We start from the raw sequence: 27,101 nt of genomic DNA, 5'->3' as shown, positions 1-27,101 counted from the left end.
GATAGAAGACAGTCAGCAGCTACTAGTCAGCCAAGATGTGGAGTAGTAATGAGGATAGTGGTATGGGAGCTGGTGTTACGAGCGGTCTGCCTCGTGGCTCAAAGACCGTTGAGATGGACATCAGTGACGTGCAGACAGTACTCGATGATGATGTAGCCGATCGCAATTGGGAGCCGGTGAGGACGGGGCTTCATCAACATCAGGAAAAGAGTAGTGGCAGCTTGCCCGTGAGGCAGTGGCAGAGCCAGAAAGTTGGTAGCATGGGCGGGAGTCAGCAGTGTGGCAGCAAATGGAGGTAGGGAGCTAAGTGTGCCTGGGGTAGACCACCCGCTTCGCAGGAGACTACCTGCATGGAAAGTAGTGGTGCAGTTGTTCACAGAGGCAGCGGTTGTAGCAGTCACTCAGTGTGGAGTTTTGTCTGGTAAAATCACCTACTCGGTGGTGTGGCAGTTTGTTAAGCCACCAGAGGAGGTGAACATGGCCATTTGCCGAATCTGTGGGCAGAAGGTGAAGCGTGGCCAATGTTTGCAGCATGGCCCTGCGTCAACATATTCAGCGTCACCATAAAATGGCCTGGGAGAACTGTGGCTCCGATGTGGTGGTCCAACCTGCCCCAGCAACCGCTGCATCACCCAGTGGCACGCGCCTGATTTCAGGCCGTCAAGGCTCCACCACCTCAGCCGAAGGGAGCTGTCTGTCCTTCCCATCATCTACCGATCCTGATGCTCCTGCTCCTCGCCCACCTACTCCTCATCAGTCATTCCATCATCAATCGATCACCAAAGCGATTTTCAATAGACAACAGCATGCATGAACTTATCCAATGGTGCAGAAGCTGAACGTGCTTCTGGCCAAGCTGCTGGTGCTGCAGTCCCTTTGTTTCCAAGTGGTAGACTCTGCACCTTTCAGAGAACTGATGACTTGTGCCGAGCCGAGGTGGAGAGTCTCAAGCCATCATTTATTTGCCAAAAAGGCAGTAGCAGCCCTACACAAATATGTAGAACAGAAGGTGGGCCAGTCCTTGAGCCTGTCGGTGTCTGCCAAAGTGCCGACATGTGGAGCTGTAACTACGGACAAGGACAATATATCTCCTTTATGGCCCACTGGGTAAATGTGGTTCCTTCTCAGCCAATCCAGCAACTTGGCCAGGTGACACCGCGTCCGCCTTCATGTTCTCACGCCATTGCTCCTGCGACAATGTCCGCCTCTGCCTTCTTATCCTCCAACTTGCCTTCAGCCTCCACAGCAGGGACAACACATAGTGCCTCGCGAGCATACCACATGTGCAGGCCACGGCGGTGTCTTGCTATTCTGCAAATAGTTTGCCTGGGCGAACGGAGCCACACAGGGGAGGAATGTCCTTCATCAAGAAATTGAATCCTAGCTTTCTCCGCGACAACTCAAAATCGCAACCATGGTGACTGACAACGGGAAGAACATGGTGTCGGCGCTGCGTCATGGAGGGATGAGCCATGTGTAACGCCCCTGAGTGGCATTACCACCTTTGTTTGGCCCCCTCTATCTTTATTGGTGCATCTTGTGTCATCTTTTATATCTATTTCCATATCCTGCATAATGTGTATGTATAGTTCCTTTCTAATTAATGTTTAAGTGTAATGTGCCTGGTTCACCAGCAGATGGTGGCAATCTTGGCAGCGCTAGTTTCCCTGGAGAGGAACCTTCTAGTTCCATTCCAGCCCTTTCTAGAGAGGGAGGCGTTTTAGTTAGTGAAGGCAGTCTAGCCTTCCCCTCCTTGGGGAGAGGTTTTGAGCAGCTTACCCCCTGTAAGGGAAAGCGGCAGGCCCTCGTCCCTCCTGGATGAGCCTGCAGAAGTGGAGAGCAGCCCATGCACTGGGAAGGCTGTCTACCAGCCAGCAGAGCACTGTCTGCTCTGCTGAACTCAGAGGCCTAAGCTGTGAGCTTCTTAAGCCAGGAAGAGAGATTCCCTGGATAAGATCAAGATAAAGACCAGAGTTAAGTTGCATCATACAGCAGAAAAGGAAAAGTTCCTATTTATTCCAGCCAACAAAGCTGAGCTGAGTGAGTACAGATGTAGCAAAGCCGATTGTGTTTGCCTACCAGAAGTTAAGCTTAAGTCTGCTGATAACCAAGATAAAGTTTGGAAGATTGTTCCTTGATGAAATTTTATACTGAGTAAAGCTGCATTCAACTACTTTACACAAGTTTGAACTCAATTATTCCTTCATCATCCAAGTTAATTACCCCTTTTGCACTGCTTCGGACGACCACATCTGGGATCCAAGGATATCCAGGTAGGAGCACATGACACGTGCATTCAACACCTTTCAGGGAGATTGTAGATACACCACTCTGACAATCCTACCCCTAAGTGCCAACATCACTATACTTAAAGCAGACTCCATGTCCTCGTTGCTGAAATGCAAATGGCATCATGACAATTTGTTCTATTAGAGGGACATATATTGTAAAAACCTCTTAAAGGGTAAGGGATGCCCCAGACGCTGGCAAAAACCGCTCGCTGCACATGCGCCCTGCATGGCACAAGTGTTCAATCTGGTTGTCAAGCGTTTCCTGAAGTCTTTCACCCATCTGCTAGACATTCTAAAAATGGCCATGAAACTTTGCATGCACTTCAGCCACACACAAAGCATGCCCTCCTTGAGCTGCAGCGGCACAATGGCATTCCCCAACATAGGCTGATATGCAAAGTTTCCACCCGTTGGAATTCCTCCATATGTTGGACCAACTATATGAACAATGAAAGGCCATAAATGATTTCTTTAAGATCCAAGCAGACAGAAGTACACCAATGTGTAACTTTGATGTTAGCCAGTGGCAGCTCATGCGCGACACCTGCCATTTGTTCAGTCCCTTTGAGGATGCCACGTTATTAGTCAGTCGCCAGGGCTACGGCATGAACATCATTCCACTGCTTCATATCCTGGAACAGATGCTAGTAAATCTGGCTGGTCAGGGGACTGGAGACGTGGCGCCTATATATCATGGCTACATGAGCCCTGTGGGGGCTGAACTGGAGGAGGAGGACATTGGAGCACAAGCAATGTGTAGCGAAATGAGTGGTTTTTCTACCCAGGTGACAGGGGAGGAGAAGCAGGAGCAGCAGGAAGAGCAGAAGAGCAACAGGGAGATGAGGAAGATGAGACAGGTGATCCATGCACACAGTGGCAGTATGCAGTGGAGATGAAGGCAGGGAGAGCCTCCAAGTCACTTACACAAATGGCCCGCTGCATGCTCACTTGCTTGGTTAGTGACAGCCGAATTGTCACCTTTCGGCAGAGGGATGACTTCTGGCTTTCCACCTGGTTGGACCCTCGCTACCGGTCCAAAATGGGGAGGACAAACTGAACTACTATAGAGACCTATCTATCTGCACCATCGTACATCTTCTTGCAGGTCTGATTGGGGGGCCCTCTGCACTCTCATTCCACTGCCATGGCTGCTGTGGCTGGGTTGGGGGTAGGAGCAGTACCAGCTCCATCATCAGCAATTTAAGTCTAGAGTCAATGATGAGCAGCTTTCTTAAACCGCCTAGTGAAGAAACTACTCACCAATGGAAGCAACAGCTAGGCCTGGATCAGAACCAGCATGTGGTGGCATACTTGTAAAGCACCCTGACACCCACATTGAAGGTCCACTAGACCACTAGGCAGCCAAACTGGATTTGTGGCCGCAACTTGCCGAGTTTGCCCTGGAAAAGCTGTCCTGCCCGGCAAGTAGTGTGGCATCACAGCAGGTGTTGTGGCAGGGGCCATAGTTGCCCCAAGGAGAACTCGCCTGTCCACCCAAAATCAGCCAGGAATTCCACCCACCAATGTCTGATGCATCAGATTAGATCCTCCATGCTGCCTCACCCAAACCTTGACAAAAGAGACCTATTTCTTATGGCTACCTGCCTCAGCTTCTATTCTGATGCTGCCACCTGCCTGATGCCACATATCTGATGCCAAGTGCTCCTTCTTACACCCTACATCGTCAGCGGGTACTGTTATTGCCACCCACCTCCCCACTCTGTCACTGGGTCACTCTGTACGCTCCTAATGCTGCTGCCACATCACCACTCAGGTCTCTGGGCCACTTTGTGGTCTGCTCATGCTGCCACCTCCACATTCTGTCATTGTGCCACTCTGTGGCCTCCTCATGTTGTTGCTGCCACCTCTACACTATTGTCACTTTGCCAGTCTGTGGCCTCCTTATGCTGCTGCTGCCACCTCCACACTCTGTCATTGCGTCACTCTGTGGTCTCCTCATGCTGTTGCCACCTTTACACTATGTCATTTTGCCATTTTGTGGCCTTTTCATGCTACTGTTGCTGCTGCCACCTCCACACTATGTTACCTTGCCAGTCTGTGGCCCCCTCATGCTGCTGCTTCCACCTCCATACTATGTCACCTTGCCACTCTGTGGTCTCCTCGTGCTGCTGCCAACTGACAACTTTGTCTCTGGGCCACTCTGTGGCCTCCTAATGCTGCTGCCTCCTCCACACTATGTCACCTTGCCAATCTGTGGCCTCCTCTTGCTGCTGCTGCCACCTCTACACTCTGTCATTGTGCCACTCTGTGGTCTCCTCATGCTGCTGCCACTTTACCACTCTGTGGTCTCCTTATGCTGCTCCTACCTCTAGGGGCGGTCTGAGAACCCTCAGGGCCCCGGGCAAAATAAATCAAGGGCCCCCTTACAGGCCCCACCCATGTTCTGCTGCAAGCCCCACCCTTGTCCCGCCTCCAGCCACACCCTACACAATCTTTAATAAGATTTCAAAGTTAAAGTGACACAAAAGGCACCCAGACCACTTCAGCTCATTGAAGTGGTCTAGGTACAGTGTCCTTTTTGCAAATCGAGCTGCAATGTTCTAGAGAAACTGCATTGTTTACGTTCCAGCAATAAGTCAGCCTCTAGTGGCTGGCAGCCACCTGAGGGCTTCCTGGATTAAAAAAGACCTTTGGTCTGGTATCTGACGCTGGACGTCCTCTCACCCTGCATGCTGACCTCCAGGGTCAAATTTTTCCCCATAGGAAAGCATTGATTCAATGCTCTTGTATGGGGTGATCTAATCTCATCGTCCATTAGTGAGCCTCTGTTAGAAGCAGTGTGGGCATAACTACTGTGAAGGGGGCACATATCTGGGCATAACTACTGTGAAGGGGGCACATATCTGGGCATAACTACTGTGAAGGGGGCACTTATCTGGGCATAACTACTGTGAAGGGGGCACATATCTGGGCATAACTACTGTGAAGGGGCACATATCTGGGCATAACTACTGTGAAGGGGGCACATATCTGGGCATAACTACTGTGAAGGGGTTCGATTCTTTTAATTAATAAACTCAGACGATTCTCTTAGTCCCTGCACGACTCCCCCTGTGCTGTGAGTCAGTGCTGGACTGCTGGCTGCCTCTGATTGGTTGGACGGCAGGGAGGGGCAGGGCTAGCTTCCACTGTCGGCTCCTATTACACTGGCTCTATGCTAAGTGAGTTTGTGAGTACAGAGAGGGAGAGGGAGAGGATCGCAGGGGATTTCAAGTTGTTCACATAGGAATATTACTATTACAGTGAGCGGGGCCCGGTGTTATGTTATTCTGGGGCGGGCCCCCATCCCGGCCGGGCCCTCGGACCATGTCCGAAGTGCCCGACCGGTCAGTCCGCCCCTGCCTACCTCTATACTTTGTCACTTGGCAACTATGTGGTCTCCTAATGCTGCTGCCAACTCAGAACTCATTCTGCCACTCTGTGACCCCCTCATGCTACTGCCACCTCCACACTATGTCACCTTGCCACTCTTTGGTCTCCTAATGCTGCTGCCAAATCACAACTCTGTCTCTGGGTCAGTCTGTGGTCTCCTTGTGCTGCTGCTGCCACCTACACACTATGTCACCTTGCCACTATGTTGTCTCCTCATGATGCTGCTAACTTAACACTATGTCACTGGGCCACTCTGTGGCCTGCTCATGCTGCTGTTAACTCAACACTATGTCACTGGGCCACTCTGTGGCCTTCTCATGCAGCTGCTAACTCAACACTATGTCACTGGGCCATTCCGTGGCCTTGTGCTGCTGCTGCCACCTCCACACTATGTCACCTTGCCACTCTGTGGTCTCCTCATGCTCCTGCTAACTCAACACTATGTCACTGGGCCACTCTGTGGTCTCCTCATGCTGCTGCTGCCACCTCCCCACTATGTCACTTGGCCACTCTGTGGTCTCCTCATTCTGCTGCTACCTCAAAACTATGTCATTGGGCCACTCTGTGGACTTCTCAAGCTGTTCTCCCACCCTCTCCACTCCATGACTAGGCCACTATTTTGCCTTTTTGTTTTGTTTGACCCTTCTTCTGATCTGTCAGAAGGAAGGAGAAATAAGACGCACAACGAATCCTGTCTGTGTAGCAGCTGTAAGGTCTGTATGGTCCCATCAGAATTGGCTTTTGATTTGGTAGCCAAAAGCAGGAGTGGGTAAAAAACACAGAAGACATGCAAATATTCCATTCACGTGTCATCTCTGTTTTGGATCCACTCCTGTATTTTTTTGGCTTTAGCAATAATCATGGATTACTGACCAAATGCTGACCGAGTGTAGGTGGATACTCAACAGAAAGGGTCATTTTTTTTGGGTTATTGTTCTGATGGATCAGAGGAAGAGCAGAATAATCAGTGACGTCAACACAAACTTTCTGCTGACACCCTCTCATCTCTCGTATAAGCATTTCATAGAACTGTTTCTGTAGACAACTATGTGGAATCAACTGACGACGGTGTAAAAAGAGTGCACTCTTTAACACTGCAGTAGGATATTGGACCTCTGCACGGTTCTTTATGCCTGGCGCTAACATCGACCTGTAAGGGTGAGGTAACACTTTAGTTATTTGGTCAGTTTTGCCCATGTAACTGCCCAAATAAGTGAAGTTTGCACTGATTCTAAGAGCGACGCCTGTGATGTGTGTCATACTGACTCACAGAATTGTTTCACTTCCACAGCAGACTCCCTATGCGTGTTACTGCAAGGCACAGTGTTTTACATCACTATACATGCTCGCTGCAGCCAGGAAATAGCTGTTTTTTTATGTGATTCGCCTTGAATAAATTCGGATCAAATCAAATCTTTCCGGAAAATTTGGTGAACCGGCTGAATCGAATTTTTGAGAAATTCACTCATCTTTAAGCCTAATGTTTTGAAACAGTATTTTTGAAAATGTGGAACATTTTGGGCTACACATATCATTGCATGTAGTACAGAAGATATACCACACACAGATGTTTGAGTAAAAGGATGATGATGTGGATTACATGGATTATTTGAAACATGAATAAATCTGAATTGAATTACTGCTGTATGTCCTATATGAAAATTAGGGTCTTTTTGTGCTGATTTTTTAAAATTAAAATTAACTTGGCCCATCTATCAGAAACAAGGTGGCTTCCACAAATGGAACCTGCACTAACAGACCTGCCTCTCCTGGGACTGAAATATTTAGGGCAATGTAGAATCTATATTATACTCTGATTAGAAGCTCTGGGCAGATGGGCAGGAGTGCATGGTCCAAATGAAGGCAGCTGCTCCACCAAATGTACAAAGCAAAAAACAAAGTAAGACCAGCACCTCCAAACAATATGGAAAAAACTACAGATGTGGGCTACCATGGCTGACATGCAAAAGCAAACACTACATACAGCAGCACAGCTCCATGTGCAAAGACATATACATCCAGTGCTGGTCTGACTTTGTTTTAGCATTGTACATTTGGGGGATTGGCTGCCTCCATTTGGGGTGTGCACTCCTGCCCATCTGCCCAGGGTTTCTAATCACAGTATTATAAAGCTGGATTCTACATTGTCCTTAACCCCTTAAGGACCAGGCTCATTTTCACCTTAAGGACCAGGCCATTTTTTGCAAATCTGACCAGTGTCACTTTAAGTGCTGATAACTTTAAAACGCTTTTACTTATACAGGCCATTCTGAGATTGTTTTTTCGTCACATATTGTACTTCATGACACTGGTAAAATAAAGTCAAAAAAATTTATTTTTTTGCATAATAAAATACCTAATTTACCAAAAATTTGGAAAAATTAGCAAATTTCAAAGTTTCAGTTTCTCTACTTCTGTAATACATAGTAATACCCCCAAAAATTGTGATGACTTAACATTCCCCATATGTCTACTTCATGTTTGAATTATTTTGGGAATGATAATTTATTTTTTGGGGATGTTACAAGGCTTAGAAGTTTAGAAGCAAATCTTGAAATTTTTCAGAAATTTACAAAAACCCAATTTTTAGGGACCACTACAGCTCTGAAGTCACTTTGCGAGGCTTACATAATATAAACCGCCCAAAAATGACCCTATTCTATAAACTACACCCCTCAAGGTATTCAAAACTGATTTTACAAACTCTGTTAACCCTTTAGGTGTTGCACAAGAGTTATTGGCAAATGGGGATGAAATTTGAGAATTTCATTTTTTTGCCTAATTTTCCATTTTAACCCATTTTTTCCACTAACAAAGCAAGGGTTAACAGCCAAACAAGACTGTATCTTTATTGCCCTGACTCTGCCGTTTACAGAAACACCCCATATGTGGCCGTAAACTACTGTACGGCCACACAGCGGGGCGTAGAGTGAAAGGTGCGCCGTATGGTTTTTGGAAGCCAGATTTTGCTGGACAGTTTTTTTGACACCATGTCCCATTTGAAGCCCCCCTGATGCACCCCTAGAGTAGAAACTCCATAAAAGTGACCCCATCTAAGAAACTACACCCCTCAAGGTATTCAAAACTGATTTTACAAACTTTGTTAACCCTTTAGGTGTTGCACAAGATTTAATGGAAAATAGAGATACAATTTCAAAATTTCACTTTTTTGGCAGATTTTCCATTTTAATATTTTTTTTCCAGTTACAAAGCAAGGGTTAACAGCCAAACACCTCATATGTGGTTGTAGACCGCTGTACGGGCAAACGGCAGGGCGCAGAAGGAAAGGAATGCCACATGGTTTTTGGAAGGCAGATTTTGCTGGACTGGTTTTTTGACACCATGTCCCATTTGAAGCCCCCCTGATGCACTCCTAGAGTAGAAACTCCAAAAAAGTGACCCCATTTTAGAAAGTACGGAATAGGGTGGCAGTATTGTTGGTACTAGTTCAGGGTAGATATGATTTTTGGTTGCTCTATATTACACTTTTTGTGCGGCAAGGTAACAAGAAATAGCTTTTTTGGCACGTTTTTTTTTTGTTATTTACAACATTCATCTGACAGGTCAGATCATGTGGTAATTTTATAGAACAGGTTGTCACGGACGCAGCGATACCTAATATGTGTAGTTTATTTTATTTTTTTAATTTTTATTCAGTGATAAATGTATTTTTTTTTTTATCTTAACTTTTTTCACTTATTTTTTTTATTTTTTGACTCAGACCTACTTGGTTCTTGAAGATCCAGTGGGTCTGATGTCTGTAAAATACAGTACAGAACCTATATAGGTTTCTGTACTGTATTTTACTTACACTGAACAGATCTATGCTTTCAGCACAGATCTGTTCAGCACCATGGACAGCAGGACGCCTGAGCAGGCGTCCTGTTGCCATGGGAACCTTCCCTGTCTGCTCAGTTATGGTCAGAACTGCGCAGACGGGGAAGGGTAAGGACGGGGCTCTGGGGGGGCTTTCTGGGGGCTCTCTCCCTCTCCCATCGGGGGGCTGCAAAGGCACAGCAGCCCCCCGATCGGAGAGGGAGGGAGCTCCCTCTTACTGTTAACCTTTTCCATACAGCGGTCCGTACGGACCGCTGTATGGAAAGGGTTAAACGGCTGACATCGCATCAACGATGTCAGCCGTTTATACCAGGGTGCCAGCAATGTGCTGGCACCCTGGTATACCCACTGTACACCAACGATTACGCAATAGGAGGCGGGCGGGGGATCGCGATCCCGCCTGCCGCACCGCCCGCCTCCCGCAACGCCCCCACCGCCTGTGACACCCCCCCTGCACCACCCGCCGCCATCAAATCATGCAGGGGTGCAGGGGGGGGTGTACTATATTGATTTTAGGCACTCTAAAGTTTCTGATCCCCGCGGTCAGGGACCGCGGGGATCAGAAACTGCAAAAAGCGCAGCAAACCGCAGGTCTGAATTGACCTGCGGTTTGCTGCGATCGCCGACACGGGGGGGTCACATGACCCCCCCTGGCGTTTTAACAGGATGCCGGCTGAATGATTTCAGCCGGCATCCTGTTCAAATTAACCCCTGCGGCGCCGGAATGCCGATTTTAAAGTCAGGACGTACCGGTACGTCCTTGGTCCTTAAGGACTCGGGAAATAGGGCGTACCGGTACGTCCTATGTCCTTAAGGGGTTAATGTTATATACGCTCATAGCTTCTAATTTCCATATAGTAAGTATAGCAGTAATGCAATTCAGATTTATCCATGTCTCCATTGTTTGCACACATCTTTGTGAATGGTGCAATGTGCTGCTGCATATTGTGTTTAATTGCTTTTGCATTGCAGTCATGGTAGCGCACACCTGTACTTTATTTTATATTGTTCTAAGGTGATGGTCTAACTTTGTTTTTTTGCATGGATTATCCGTCAAAACTATTGGAATCGTAAATTCTTACTATAGTAGGAATATGTTTTAGCTAAAATTAAAGCTACAGTAGCCTGCAAAAAAACAAAAAACTAAACAACAATGACTAATCCATAGAAATCAATCTCACTTTATGATGAGGATAACTTTTTGGCATTCAATAAATTGTCAATATGTGAAACTCCAGTTTAAAATGCAAACCGTTTTTTCCAAGATGTCATCAGACTATATGAGCATTTAATGCTGAATGTTAAGATTTGTTATACCCAGCCATCTCCAAATATTACATTCCAGCAAGATGCTGACTCGTCTTCCACTTTTTTTATTCCATGTTTGAACAATTTCATACTATTGGACAGTTCATGGTTATTTTTATCAGTGATTAGTACTCCAAAAAATTACACCTCAAAGAAAAATAGCTTTAGCCCACTTTTAGATGATGTAATAAGGCTGCATTTGCGAGCCATTGATTTTTTGACAAGAACAGGATTGGAACCCATCAGAGCAAAGCAGAGAAACCTTTTCCAAATATCCTTTCAAAAATGTTTCCTTGATTCATCCGGTGGGATCCAGTCCTGTTCTTGGCACAAAAAAATATGACATATCTGACAGCTGTATGAATGCAACCTTAGACCGGAATGTAATAAACCAAAACAACATTAGAGATCTCTTGAGACGTCAGCTTCACATCAACCTCTCTCCATTTACAATTTTATATTGGTTACATATACACATTTATTACTTACCTGTAATTAAATGCACAAAATTGTAACAATAAATTAGATGTTTGTTGGTTATTTTGAAGCAAAAAATTTTTATTTTATTTTTTTAATATGGATCCTAAATGATTGACAACAAAAATTAATCCAGAAAACAAGACATTTAGAGGCACATTTATTAATAAAGCCCCATAGCTGGCAGTGGATCCACCGAAGTTATGAAGAAGCACTTGCCTCTCCATTACTTCAGCACATCCAGCACTAGTTCTAAATTTAAGGCAGCTTCCTTGCTTTCTTACATTTAGACCATTTTTTTCGAGGACTAAACAAAGTGTAGAAAATGTGAATGAAATGTCTCCTGTGAGCGGCTAAAATACACCTAATTTTGACATATTTCATCTTAGGGCTCTTTCACACCTGCGTTCTTTTCTTCCGGCATAGAGTTCCGTCGTCGGGGCTCTATGCCGGAAGAATCCTGATCAGTTTTATCCTAATGCATTCTGAATGGAGTGAAATCCGTTCAGGATGCATCAGGATGTCTTCAGTTCCGGAACGGAACGTTTTTTGGCCGGAGAAAATACTGCAGCATGCTGCGCTTTTTGCTCCGGCCAAAAATCCTGAAGACTTGCTGCAAGGCCGGATCCGGAATTAATGCCCATTGAAAGGCATTGATCCGGATCCGGCCTTAAGTTAAACGTCGTTTAGGTGCATTGCCGGATCCGACGTTTAGCTTTTTCTGAATGGTTACCATTGCTGCCGGGACGCTAAAGTCCTGGCAGCCATGGTAAAGTGTAGTGGGGAGCGGGGGAGCAGTATACTTACCATCCGTGCGGCTCCCGGGGCGCTCCGCAGTGACGTCAGGGCGCCCCACGCACATGGATGACGTGATCGCATGGCACGTCATCCATGCGCATGGGGCGCTCTGACGTCACTCTGGAGCGCCCTGGGAGCCGCGCGGACTGTAAGTATACCGCTCCCCCGCTCCCCGCTCCTACTATGGCAACCAGGACTTTAATAGCATCCTGGCTGCCATAGTAACACTGAAAGCATTTTGAAGACGGATCTGTCTTCAAATGCTTTCAGTACACTTGCGTTTTTCCGGATCCGGCGTGTAATTCCGGCTAGTGGAGTACACGCCGGATCCGGACAACGCAAGTGTGAAAGAGGCCTTAGTAAATGACTCCCTTAGAATGTATACATTTTATACATTAACCCCTACCCGTCATGGAGCACTGCTACTTGGTGCTCCATGATGAGTATACATGTCATGGCATTAAACTGTCACTATGTCTGCAGACTGTGGGCATTAGAATCATGTTATATATGTATATATATATATAAAATAATGTCATTAAACCCCCCCCCCCCCCACAGCTCCTGAACTGCCCCCCAAATTTCAGGATGGCCGAGCGTCCAAGCAGGTGCGTGATTCCCGCTCCCCTCCCCCATTTTCAAGGATAGCCAGAGCAGTTATCAGCGTGTCAGCACACAGCTGACACTATGTTTGAAACTACTGACATCGGTGGATGTCAGCCGTTTAACCCCTTCCATGCCGCTGTATGGTAAGGGTTACCAAGGAGTAAGCTCCCTCCCTCTCCCATGGGGCCACTGCTGTAGTGACCCCATGCTTGACGGGTTCACAGAGGGAGGGGGCTCCCTCCCTCACCCATCAGGCACTGCACTGCTGTGGCAGCGGTCCGATGGTTACCATGGAAAACAGACGCCTTGACAGGCTTCCGGCTTGCCATGGTATAGCTAAGCCTGATCTGCTAAAGGCAGGAGACTTATCAAGCTGTGTAAAGTCACAATACACTGCAGTACTCTATATAGTGTACTGCAGTGTATTATAGAGGCATCAGACCCACTGGATATGCAAGAACCATGTGGGTCTGGGTAAAAAAAAAAGTAAAAAAAAAATCTAATTTCTTTTTCTTCTTATAGTCACATATTAATAATTGATTAAACATTTAAAAAATAAAATATACTACACATGTTTGATATCACCACGTTTGAAACGACCTGATCTATGAAAGGGTCATGTTACTTTCCCCGCACGATGAACACCATTAAAAAAATGAAAAAGTATGATGGAATTGACATTTTGCCCACCCCTACTTCCCAAAAAAAGGTATTAAAAGTGATCGAAAAAGGTGTATGTATCCCAAAATGGTACCAATCAAACCGGCACCTCATCCCGCAAAAAATTAGCCCCCACATGAGACCGTCGCCCAAAAAGAAAAAAAATATGGCTTTCAGAAAATGGAGACACAAAAACTGTTTTTCTCTAAAATGCTATTATTGTGTTAAAGTGAAGTCAATAAAAAAGTATGCATATTAGGTATCGCTGCGTCCCTAACAACCAGCTCTATACAAATGTCACATGACATAACCCCTTAGGTGAACATCGTAAAAATAAATAAATAAATAAAATATAAAGTGTGTTAAAAAGGCCATTTTTTGTCACCTTACATCACAAAAAGTGTAATTCCAAGCGATAAAAAAGTCATAAGCACCCCAAAAGGGTACCAATCATCCCGCAAAAAATGAGCCCCTACATGAGACAAACAAAAAAAAAAAAAACTATGGCTTTTAGAATATGGAGACACAAAAAAATCATTAAAAAAAAAAAATATGCTTTATTATGTAAAACTGAAACAAGCAAACAAAAAACTATTTGGTATTGTCGCATCTGTAACAAGCTGCTCTATAAAAATACCACATGATCTAACCTGTCAGATGAACACTGTAAATAAAAAAAAAGTGCCAAAACAGCTATTTTGTGTTACCTTGCCTCACAAAAAGTGTAATATAGAGCAACCACAAATCATATGTACCCTAAAATAGTACCAACAAAACTGCTACCTTATCCTGTAGTTTCCAAAATTGGGTCATTTTTTGGGAGTTTCTACTCTAGGGGTGTATCAGGGGGTCTTTAAATGTGACATTATTCAAGTGAAATCTGCCTTCCAAAAACCATATGGCGTTCCTTGCCTTCTGCGCCCTGCCGTGTGGCCGTACAGCAGTTTATGGCCACATATGGGGTGTTTCTGTAAACTACAGCATCAGGGCAATAAATACTGAGTTTTGTTTGGCTATTAACCCTTGCTTTGTTACTGGAAAAAATGGACTAAAATGGAAAATCTGTTAAAAAAGTGAAATTCTAAAATGTCATCTCCATTTTTCTTTAATTCTTGTGGAACACCTAAAGGGTTACCAAAGTTTGTAAAATCAGTCTTGAATACGTTGAGGGTTGTAGTTTGTAAAATGGGGTCATTTGTGGGTGGTTTCTATTATGTAAGCCTTGCAAAGTGACTTCATACCTGAACTGGTCCTTAAAAAGTGGGTTTTGAAAATTTTCTGAAAAATTTCAAGATTTGCTTCTAAACTTCTAAGCCTTCTAACGTCCCCCAAAAATAAAATGGCATTCACAAAATGATATAATTATGAAGTAGACATATGGGGAATGTAAGGTAGTAACTATTTTTGGAGTTATTACTATACACTCACCTAAAGAATTATTAGGAACTCCTGTTCTATTTCTCATTAATGCGATTATCTAGTCAACCAATCACATGGCAGTTGCTTCAATGCATGTAGGGTTGTGGTCCTGGTCAAGACAATCTCCTGAACTCCAAACTGAATGTCAGAATGGGAAAGAAAGGTGATTTAAGCAATTTTGAGCATGGCATTGTTGTTGGTGCCAGTCTGAGTATTTCACAATCTGCTCTGTTACTAGGATTTTCACACACAACCATTTCTAGGGTTTACAAAGAATGGTGTGAAAAGGGAAAAACATCCAGTATGCGGCAGTCCTGTGGGCAAAAAATCCCTTGTTGATGCTAGAAGTCAGAGGAGAATAGGCCGACTGATGCAAGCTGATAGAAGAGCAATAACCACTCGTTACAACCGAGGTATGCAGCAAAGCATTTGTGAAGCCCCAACACGCACAACCTTGAGGCGGATGGGCTACAACAGCAGAAGACCCCACCGGGTACCACTCATCTCCACTACAAATAGGAAAAAGAGGCTACAATTTGCACGAGCTAACCAAAATTGGACTGTTGAAGACTGGAAAAATGTTGCCTGGTCTGATGAGTCTCGATTTCTGTTGAGACATTCAAATGGTAGAGTCCAAATTTGGCATAAACAGAATGAGAACATGCATCCATCATGCCTTGTTACCACTGTGCAGGCTGGTGGTGGTGGTGTAATGGTGTGGGGGATGTTTTCTGGGCACACTTTAGGCCCCTTAGTGCCAATTGGCCATTGTTTCAATGCCACGGGCTACCTGAGCATTGTTTCTGACCATGTCCATCCTTTCATGACCACCATGTACCCATCCTCTGATGGCTACTTCCAGCAGGATAATGCACCATGTCACAAAGCTCAAATCATTTCAAATTGGTTTCTTGAACATGACAATGAGTTCACTGTACTAAAATGGCCCCCACAGTCACCAGATCTCAACCCAATAGAGCATCTTTGGCATGTGGTGTAACGGGAGCATTGTGCCCTGTATGTGCATCCCTCAAATCTCCATCAACTGCAAGATGCTATCCTATCAATATGGGCCAACATTTCTAAAGAATGCTATCAGCACCTTGTTGAATCAATGCCACGTAGAATTAAGGCAGTTCTGAAGGCAAAAGGGGGTCCAACACCGTATTAGTATGGTGTTCCTAATAATTCTTTAGGTGAGTGTATATTATATTAGTAGAGAAAATGAAATTTTCTAATTTGATAATTTTTTCAAATTTTTGGTAAATTTGGTATTTGTTTATAAATAAAAAATATTTTTAACTTAATTTTACCACTGTCATGAAGTACAATATGTGCCAAGAAAAAAAATCTCAGAATGGCCTGGATAAGTAAAAGCTTTTTAAAGTTATTACCACATAAAGTGATACATGTCAGATTTGCTAAAAATGGCCTGGTCCTTAAGGTAAAAAATGGCTGGGTCCTGAAGGGGTTAAAGAGTACAAGAAACAAACAATAAACCATAGACATTATGACCATAGACTGTGAGAGCAACCACCACATAAATCTAGTGACTTGTCATATTCATCCACATAAACTATCTTCTTTGAGACACAGAAAATGAAATCCACTCTTACGTAGCTATAACCTATCTCACCTCCTTGTCTCTGCCAATTATTATTAAATGAGAATTTAATTTTCTGAGAAATTAAACTGTATTGTTAATACCTACAAAGCATACATCTGTCATGGTAACTTCTTGTTCCTTTTTTTTTAAGACAAATATTCCTATCTGTGCTACGGCATATGGATTTCCGGACGACATGTGATGAGGTAGGTAGTAAGTTACATTACACATTCAAAAGTTGAAGTAGAAAACTGTTTTGTTCTGATGATCTGTACTGTGATAATGTACAATTACTCACCATGTATTCATGTATTAGGTCATACTGAGTGAGACTTTTTTTTGGAAATTATTCCTACAATTGACCTTTCAATATTTTATTGTATATTTTTCTTTTACTTTTTTTTTAAAGTGATACAATGTAAACATATACTGTAGTGCATTACAAAGAATGCATTCACTTACTAAACACCTATACTGTACAGTAAGGCAATGTAATCGAAACCTGTTGCCTAATTATTGTCCATTGTTGGAGGCGGGAAAAGCGACGGCGTTGGTGCAAGATAGTGCCATAGCCAGATTAGAACTCAAGACCACAGTGCTGCAAAACAATAGCATTAAAGGGGTTGTCTACTACCCTAAGAAAAATAGGAGATAGCCTCCAGTCATGGTGTGTGAATAAAAAAATAATAATAATAATAAATCACCCGTTCTGGTTGTCCGGTTACTGCATCATGAATTCGTCCCTGACATTTCCAATCTACACCTGGTTAGAAGTTTGCTGACTCCCTGCACGTAACCATTGCCAGCTAGTCAATAGCCTCAGCATGGTACGTGAGCTCTGAGCCTGCACACGTCTCCACTATTCTTGTGTCATTTTTGCTACTACTATATCTGATTTATGACTATCCAAGGTTTGATTACTCTTACTGCAAATACCTTCAGTTAGTATGTAGTTTGACTTTTGGATCCAACTGACCCACACTTTTTTCACATTTAGGATAGGTATGGTCTTTTTGAAAAGAGAAAATACTGTTTATTTTTGCTATAATTTCCAGTAACTGGAATGTTAGGGCTTTTCTGATGCCTTGTAATGGCAAATTTAGTGGTAAGGAGTAGTGATGATCGAGCATGCTCGGCCAAACACCAGTTCGGCTCGAGCATCTCAATGCTCGGCACATGGCGACATGCATGTGCTCGAGCGCAAAGCTTGAGTCTCCGCCCCGCACGTTTCTTAGCTGCTACGCAGCCAATAAACATGCAGATAAGTACTAGTGATGAGCGGCAGGTGCCATATTCGATTTCGACGAAATTCGCGAATATTCGATAGAATATTCGTTTTATATTCGTCGAAATCGAATATTCGTCATTATTCTTGTTATCGCGATTAATATGCGATTTAAATAATCGAATTTCGATTTTAACTTAAAGGCTACTCTCCTATTGAAATTGCAATTCGATTTTTTCAAGTTATAATAATCGAATTTCGATTTTAACTTAGCACTGCTATATGCCATATTAGGCTAACTAATATGGCATATAGCAGTGCTAAGTTAAAATCGAAATTCGATTATTATAACTTGAAAAAATCGAATTGCGATTTCAACGTAATTCTCAAATCCGACAGTACATTCTAGTATATGGAGATGTTCCCATGGTGATGGGGACGCTCCATGAGCATGGAAGTCGGCAGAAGCGGCAACGGGCACTGACTGGAGCAGCCAGGAAGCCAGGAATCCAAAGGACAGGTAAGAACAACTTTAGGGAAGTGGGAAAGAAAAAAATATAACACTAAAAAAAAAAAAAAAAAAACGAATATTCGAAATATCGAATTTATATCACTATATTCGAAATATTCGCGAATTAGCGAAGTGCCGATATTCGCGAAAAAAATTCGATATTCGAATATTCGCGCTCAACACTAATAAGTACTGCCGTCACTGTAATGCTGGCTGCTGGCATTAAAGCGATTGGCTGGCCGGAACATTGGCCGTGTTAGGCTCATTCTTTGTCAGGGAAAGCTATGCTGAGGAACGGACAGACAGTGGAGGGAGTGACTTAAGAAAAAAAAAAATTCAGCTACCCAAAAGTCCTTTTAAGGACTATTGTGTGTGGCAGCAGCAATCTACATTTTTAGTGCATCCTGAACTAAATTGCTAAAACTTTACAGACCCAAAAGTACTTCTAAGGACTATTGTGTGTGGCAGCAATATCTATTTTTAGCACATCCTGCGCTAAATAGCGTACAATAGTTAGGACGCTGCAGACAGCGACATTAGCTGCGACACATCTCCCGTGTAAAATGTGCACATCCCAAAAATATTTGTGACTTTTTCCGAAGATGGTGTCCGCTGCAGACAGTGACATTAGCTGCACCACATCTCCAGTGTAAAGTGTGCGCATCCAAAAAATATCCAGTGTACTTTTTCCATAGACGGTGTCCGCTTCTGACATTGACATTAGCTGCGCCACATCTGCAGTGTAAAGTGTGTGCATCCAAAAAATATCTGTGAAATCCAGTGTACTTTTTCCATAGACAGTGTTCGCTGCGGACAGTGACATTAGCTGCGCCAGTTCTCCTGTGTAAAGTGTGTGCATCAAAAAAATATCTGTGACATCCAGTGTTCTTTTTCAATAGACGGTGTCCGCTTCTGACATTAACATAAGCTGCACCACATCTCCAGTGTAAGGCTACTTTCACACTTGCGTTCGGGGTTCCGCTTGTGAGTTCCGTTTGAAGGCTCTCACAAGCGGCCCCGAACGGATCTGTACATCTCCAATGCATTCTGAGTGGATAAGGATCCGCTCAGAATGCATCAGTATGGCTCTGTTTCGCCTCAGTTCCGCTCAGGAGGCGGACACCCAAACGCTGCTTGCAGCGTTTTGGTGTCCGCCTGGCCGTTCGGAGCCAAACGGATCAGTCCAGACTTACAATGTAAGCCAATGGGGACAGATCCGTTTGACGTTGACACAATATGGTGCAATTTCAAACGGATCCGTCCCCCATTGACTTTCAATGTAAAGTCTGGACGGATCCGTCTGACTACAAATTGGACTTAGACTTTTTTCTTAAATATAATGAAGACGGATCCGGTCTGAACGGATACCATGGTTGGCATTATAGGTGCGGATCCGTCTGTGCAGATACCAGACGGATCCGCTCTGAACGCGAGTGTGAAAGTAGCCTAAAGTGTGCGCATCCAAAAAATATCTGTGACATCCAGTGTCCTTTTTCTGGGCCACACCAAACAGGCTCGCAACTCTTCCATGGAGCACCCCCTTGCAGAAATCTCCCTTGCCAAGGGGTAGGTGTTTTGCTGCATGGTGCTCTTTTGAGGAAAGTGAGGACGACAAAAGAATAACAGTTTGCAACCTGTGCCGTACCAAAATGAACCAGGGCGTGAACACTAGCAACCTCACCACCACCAGCATGAACCGCCACATGGCATCCGAGCACCGTAATAAGTGGGCCGAACATCTGAGTCCACAATCTGTGTCTGCGGGTCACATCACTGCCTCCTCTTCCCCTTTGTTATGTGCTGGCCAATACCTTGTCAAAGGCGCAAGCCCGGATGCCTCCCGCCCTGCACCTGGACCTTTGCAAGCACCATCAGTGACCACATCCACTTCCATGTCCCAGCGCAGCATCCAAATATCCTTACCCCAGGCCTTTGAACTTAAGCGCAAATACCCAGCCACCCACCTACAGGCCATAGCACTAAATGCAAAGCTTTCCAAATTTCTGGCCCTAGAAATATTGCCCTTTAGGCTTGTGGACACTCAGGCCTTCCGCAGCCTGATGTTGGCGGCCGTCTTTCGTTACTAAGTGCCCAGCCGCCACTATTTTTCAAAGTTTGGCGTGCCCGCCTTACACCAACATGAGTCCCGTAACATCACATGTGCCCTGACCAATGCAGTTACTGGGAAGGTCCACTTAACCACGGACACATGGACAAGTGCATTCGGCCAGGAACGCTATATTTCCCTGATGGCACACTGGGTGAATGTGGTGAAAGCCGGGAGAGAGTCGTACCTTGGGAAGGCACAGGTGCTACTAACGCCAAGGAGATTGCGGGCCCTACATTGATCAGTGTTTCCGCCAGAATCATTCCGCCAATATTATTAGCTCCAACCCCCACTTCTCCTCCTCCACCTCCTCCTCCACTTCCACCTCTGAATTATCCGTGTGCAGCACCAGTCAGCCATCAGTCGGTAGCTGGAATCAGTGTAGCACTGCAATGGGTAAGCGTCAACAGGCCGTACTAAGACTGATATGCTTAGGGGACAAACAGCTAACCGCCGCAGAGCTATGGCAGAGGATAAGAGACCAGACTGAGCTGTGGCTCTCGCCACTCAACCTACAACCAGGCACGGGATTGTCTGATAATAGCCGTAACTTAATGGTGGCTTGGAGCTCGGCAAGCTCACACACATCTCATGCCTAGCCAACGTCGTAAAACTTAGTGGTTCAGCGGTTTCTCAAAATCTACCCCAATTTGACTGAGCTACTGGTGAATGTGCGCCGCGTGTGTGCACATTTTTGCAAGTCATCAGCAGCTTCAGCCGGTTTGTCAACACTGCAGTAGCGCTTGAAATTGCCAGCTCACCGGCTGTTGTGCGACGTGAGCATGCACTGAAACTCCACGTTCCACATGTTGGCCAGGCTTTGTGAGCAGCAGATGGCAATAGTGGAATACTAGGTGCAACATGGTCGTCGCCTTTCCAGTCAGCTTTCGCTGTTCACAAGCGAGGAGTAGGCATGGATGTCTGAACTCTGTGAGGTTTTAAGAAACTTTGAGGAATCAACACAGATATCTGTGTATCTGTGTCTACTCAAACGCTGTGGAAGAGGTGGAAATGGAAGAAGACATTAGGCAGGGTAATAGCCAGACCAACCTCAGTTTGTCTTCCCAGCGCGTATTGGACAATGAAGAGGAGGAGGATCAGAAGACGGTTGCCTCCGCTACAGAGGTTAATTCCATCTGTTCTGCATGGATGGGCAGAAGAGGAGGAAGAGGATGAGGAGATTGAGAGTGATCCTCCTGATGATTACAGTGAAGTCTTGTCTGTTGGTACTCTGGCACACATGGCTGACTTCATGTTAGGCCGAATGCACACGGCCGTGGAACACGGACGTGAGCGGTCCGTGGTATCCCGGCCTGGCATCCTGCTGATAGGAGGAGCGCACAGCACCATTGGTTTCTATGAAGCCGTGCGCTTCATGCCGCCGTTGCACTACAGTAATACACTCGTATAGATTATGCAAGTGTATTACTTTAGTGCAGCGGCATAAGGCGAACAGCATCATAGCAACCAATGACAGTGTGCGCTCCTGCGGTCAGCAGGATACAAGGCCGGGATACCACGGACCGCTCACGTCCGTGTTCCACGGCCATGTGCATTCGGCATTAGGCTGCCTTTCCCAAGACCCGCGCGATATACCAGCAAAAAATTGATCCAAAATTTACATTTGACAACTCTGGCTGCAGAGTACGTAGTTCCTTGGGCAACCGAGGAGGGGAGACAAGGAGAACACACAGCAGTTCCAACAGAGGCAGGACAACACTCTCCAAAGCCTGGGAGAGTTTTAGGACACCCCACCAGCACCCTCACCCTGATGCGCGGCCTACTGTCACAAGGAGGGAAACATTTTGGAAGATAGCGAAGGAGTACATAGCAGACCGTGTCAGCGTCCTCAATGATCCCTCTGTGCCTTACAACTACTGGGTTTCCAAGATGTACATGTGGCACGAATTGGTGCTCTACGTCTTGGATGTGCTGGCCTGCCCTGCCGCCAGTGTTTTGTCTGAATAGGTATTTAGTGCCGCTGGTGGCATTATAACAGATAAGCGTATCCGCCTGTCAACTGAAAATGTTGACAGGTTGACTCTTATAAAAATGAACAAGGCCTGGATTGCCCCTGACTTCTCGACTCCACCAGAGGAAAGCGGCTGAACATAAAGGCTCTTTAAATGTTTTGTTTATAATGTACTGAATACACTGTATTTCCATGCACCCCTTCCACCACAAATAGGGGGATATGTTAGAATCTTCCTTTTCTCATCCTTCTCCTTCTCTTCCATCATATCAACATGCTTATTCGTCGCATATAATGCCCTCGCATATATGCCCTCACATCTAATGTTTTACAGGGTCAGCTCACTGGCAGGCCCTCGCATATAATTTTTTTAAGGGTCAGGTCACCTGCATGGCCTTGCATATAATTGTTTAGAGGGTCATCTCACCAGCAGGCCCTCAACTACATTATTTTACGGGGTCAACTCACCTGCAGGTCCACGCATATAATGTTTTTTAGAGGGTCCGATCGCCAGCCGGCCCTAATCTATGATATTTTACAGGGTCAGCTCACCTGCAGGCCCTTGCATATAATGTTTTACAAGGTAAGCTAACCAGCAGGCCCTTGCATATAATTTTTTAGAGGGTCAAATCGCCAGCAGGCCCTCACCTATAATGTTTTACATGGTCAGCTCACCTGCAGGCCCTGGCATATAATTTTTAGAAAATCAGATCACCAGCAGGCCCTCACCTACAAGCTTTAACAGGGTAAGCTCACCTGTAGGCCCACGCATATAATGTTTTAAAGGGTCAGCTCACCTGCAGGCCCTGGCATATAATTTTTTAAGTGTCAACTCACCAGCAGGCCCTCACCTACAATCTTTTACAGGGTCAGCTCACCTGCAGGCCCACACATATAATGTTTTACAGGGTAAGCTCACCTACAGGCCCTCACCTACAACCTTTTAGAGGGTCAGCTCACCTGCAGGCCCTCGCATGTAATGTTTTACAGGGTCAGTTCACCAGCAGGCCCTCACCTACAATCTTTTAGAGGGTCAGCTCACCTGCAGGTCCTTGCATATAATGTTTTAGACTGTCAGCTAACCAGCATTCCCTTAACTTCAATCTTTTAGAGGGCCAGCTCACCTGCAGGCCCTCGCATATAATGTTTTACAGGGTCAGCTCTCCAGCAGGCCTATACCTCAAATTCCTTGTAATTTTTGGAAGCCCTTTCACTTAGTGCATAGGCTTCATGAGTGTAGGAGTCCCACTACCTGAACAATTGTACCACAATATGAATGAGGCCCTCCATTATGTGATATACAGGTTGTATTGAAGTGCCTCTTCCTTGTAATTTTTGGCAGCACTTTCACTTTATATACAAGTAAATATACAGGAAAGGATGTTCCTAACAATTTTTCCTCTAAAATCAATTTTATCTTTGGTTTTGTGCATAATAGTGTCAGTCTGTAAAAGTGGCATACTACTCGGACAAAACTGTTTCCAGCAGCGACTTGGTAGTCCAAGATGCATTCAGACACCCTCCCCACGCTGTTCCCTAATCATTTCAGTGGTGTTTCCATCAATTTCTGACCTTTTTCTATGAACCAGGCACCCTTCACTCTTCAGAGCAGAGGGTGCCTGGTTTAATGGTTTGTTTCTTCCATTGACTTCTATTATGCATCCCGATGTGTTCGACCAGAGCACCCAAGCACTTTGGTGCTCAATCAACACTAGTAAGGAGTACATGGGTGGAGAATATGCTCCCTGATATTGGGAGGGAATTAATATTCTAAAACAATAGGGTTAAGGTTGTTAAAATAGGACATTTGTGGTCTTTAAAGGGGTTATCCCGTTGAGTTAGGTAATGTAATGAAAATCAGACATTGTATAGTACATAACAATCTTTTTCTAACAAAGCTAGAACCAGCCCTGTACCTCACATGGATCCATATATCTCTAAATTCATTGCTCTGCTAGATTTATATCAAGGTGACAGCTCATGGGAAGTGTATTTTCTGCCTCAGCTCGTGGGTCCATTCTGCTGCAGCTCTCTCCATATCAGAACTCATGAGGCAGTTGAAAGATGAAACTGAGCATGTGCGGCTATCTGAATGAGCTAGACAAAGAAAAAAAATGAAAAAACAAGAGGTGGCTCTAGACAAATACATTTAATTGAGTAACTCAGTGGCTATGCTAAATTACTGTACAAACGTATTCAGATCCAGGTGCTGGATGGAAAAATATTTATTGTCGGACAACCCCTTTAAAGCAGATCAAAATAAAATATATCCATTTCACAGTATCCCCATTGCATGTATTGCCATTTAGGCTACTTTCACACTTGCGTTCAGAGCGGATCCGTCTGAGACGGATCCGCTCATATAATGCAGACGGTGGATCCGTTCAGAACGGATCCGTCTGCATTATATTGTAAAAAAAATTTAGTTGCAAAGTAGCCTCAGACGGATCCATCCAGACTTTACATTGAAAGTCAATGGGGGACGGATCCGTTTGAAAATTGAGCCATAGTGTGTCATATTCAAACGGATCCGTCCCCATTGACTTACATTGTAAGTCTGGACGGATCCGTTTGCCTCCGCACGGCCAGGCGGACACCCGAACGCTGCAAGCAGCGTTCAGGTGTCCGCCTGCTGAGCGGAGCAGAGGCTGAACGCTGCCAGACTGAGGCATTCTGAGCGGATCCGCATCCACTCAGAATGCATTAGGGCTGGACGGAAGCGTTCGGGGCCGCTTGTGAGTGCCTTTGAACGGAACTCACAAGCGGAGCCCCAAACGCTAGTGTGAAAGTAGCCTTACTAGTACACAGATGTTGCATTTATTACTGTTCTTCTTGGCTTGCGATACCCCAAGATGCCCAAGAAGACCGACTTTGAAAAAAAAAGAAAACCTTTATTATTTTATTTTTCAAAGTTGGTCACATGATTTTCATCTCAGGATAACCCAAAACAAGAGGAAAGGTAAGGCAGGACATCTTGATCTGTGAGTTACTGGATTGCTCTTCTGTTTGGCAAAAAAGGTGACAGAAGATGACAGAAAATGTCTTGAGTTGAGGTTTCACAGCTCAAGGAATGTTCCTGAGTCACAAGGGGAATCTGATTGAAAGTTAATGACCCAACTACTCTCTAAAAGATTGTTTTCAGATATCATACCCTGAGAGCACACACAGTGGTATTGAGCTAATCACCAATTAAAATTGGTAGTATCACAGGCAGTAGGTTGAACTAACTACAATTAATGTCATGCATGAGGTCCAGCAAGATAAGAACATTAAGGGAAAGTTAAGCTTTCTACACCTTCCAGAGATAATTCCTTCTGCAGTCTAACTTGCGATAACTGGGTAAATATTTCATTAGTGGGATTGTGTAGCAATGGTTAACATTAAATTTAGGAGCCCTACATACAAGAATCAGGTCTGGCGTCTTTTATGTAGTTTTGTAGTTTTTGTGCAGTTTTTTAGTACTTTTTTTTTTTTTTTCAAAACAAGTGTCAGAATGCTGTTGTTTTCCGTTTTTATTTTACCTATAGAAAAAAACAACAGCTAAAAAAAAACTCCATTGTTTCAACATTCTACATTTTTAAAAAGCATCTGTCAGCAGATTTGTACCTATGAAACTAGTTGACCTGCTGCATGTGCACTTGGCAGCTGAAGGCATCTGTCTTTGTTTCATGTCGGCCCCTTAGTGACCACTGTAAAAAGGCATATTGGTGCTCACTTAGGGGTTAAAAACCCCAGAGAGACAAACAAACCCACCTATTACAGAAAGACATCACTAGCCAAAAAGTGCTTGTATGTCTTGTATTTTAAAATTCTCATAAAATTGCAGCTAAAACCGTGAGCTCACCTTCTATCAGCAAAAAACAAACATAGATGCAAAAAAAAAAAAAACACGAAAGTGCTGAAAAATGTCCAGCCTTAAAGACGTGGATGTGAATCCAGCCTTAAAGACAAATTGGATAATTTGATAATGTGATTAAGAGAGAGTACTATACATCCGATTTCAGCTTCTGCATCATGCTTATATAGATGTAGTTATAATTTTTCACACAAGGAAGAGATTACCGAAAATAGAAATTCAGATGACGTTTTAACAGAGTAATCTGTTTATTACGCTTCCCTCCAGTAGATTGAGGGAAATAGGACCTCTAATCTATTGTTTCTGTAACACAGGGCACAAGATACAGCCACATACTGTGCACCACCATAACACCTACTCAGCCTTTACACTGCATGACACTAATTAAGGTGCTTGAGAAGAATCAGACACGTCTCAAATGCTGAGTCTATGCAGTCAAAAAGAGCCCTCGTTTGAGTCCTGTTGTTGCTTACATTCCCTCCCACTCTTCACATGAGTATAGATGTGTGATTAATAGGTGCATTGGGCAGGGGCTTAGTGGGTGCACAAAGAAAAGACACAAAGGGGGAGATTTCTCCAAACTGGTGCTAAGGAAAAGGGACTTAGTTGCCCACAGCAACCAATCAGATTCCACCTTTTATTTTTCACTGCTCCTTTAGAAAATGAAATGATCAATTTGTTGTTATGAGCAGCTAAGCCAGTTTTACTTTGCAACAGTTTTGAGAAATCTTGCTGTTACAGTCTAATTGGCATTACAGTTTATTTTTAATATTGTGTAGGGACAGGATTTTTAAATTGTTTGGCAATATTCTTAATTAAGATGTTTCTTTATTCTTGAAAACATGGTGTAAAGAGTCTTCTTAGAAAAAATCTAAAGGCGTTGCTAAGGAGAGCCTGTCTTCAGTCTTCAGTCTGCAGAAGACGTCTATGTGCAACATGAAGAGGCTCCCAGCCGCCTCTTCTCACTACCCCGGTCTCTTACTATCACTACCCATCACCCTGCCTATCTCACGTGTTACACATGGGCGTCTTCAG

General features: G+C 44.5%; 1 protein-coding gene across 1 annotated transcript in view; it reads left to right on the top strand.

Annotated features, from left to right (window-relative positions):
* Positions 1-27,101, top strand: part of SNTG1 (syntrophin gamma 1) — a 367,362-nt gene that overhangs the window by 13,233 nt on the left and 327,028 nt on the right. The window contains exon 2 of the mRNA XM_044294730.1: positions 16,547-16,601. Within this exon, the coding sequence (XP_044150665.1) occupies positions 16,575-16,601 (27 nt within the window). The 5' untranslated portion in view covers positions 16,547-16,574. The remainder of the gene's footprint in view (positions 1-16,546; positions 16,602-27,101) is intronic.

The sequence above is a fragment of the Bufo gargarizans genome, chromosome 5 (genome assembly GCF_014858855.1).
Source record: "Bufo gargarizans isolate SCDJY-AF-19 chromosome 5, ASM1485885v1, whole genome shotgun sequence".
Classification (NCBI taxonomy): Eukaryota; Metazoa; Chordata; class Amphibia; order Anura; family Bufonidae; genus Bufo; species Bufo gargarizans.
The sequence above is the reverse complement of the archived record's forward strand: the minus strand, read 5'-3'. Positions and strand labels throughout refer to the sequence as shown.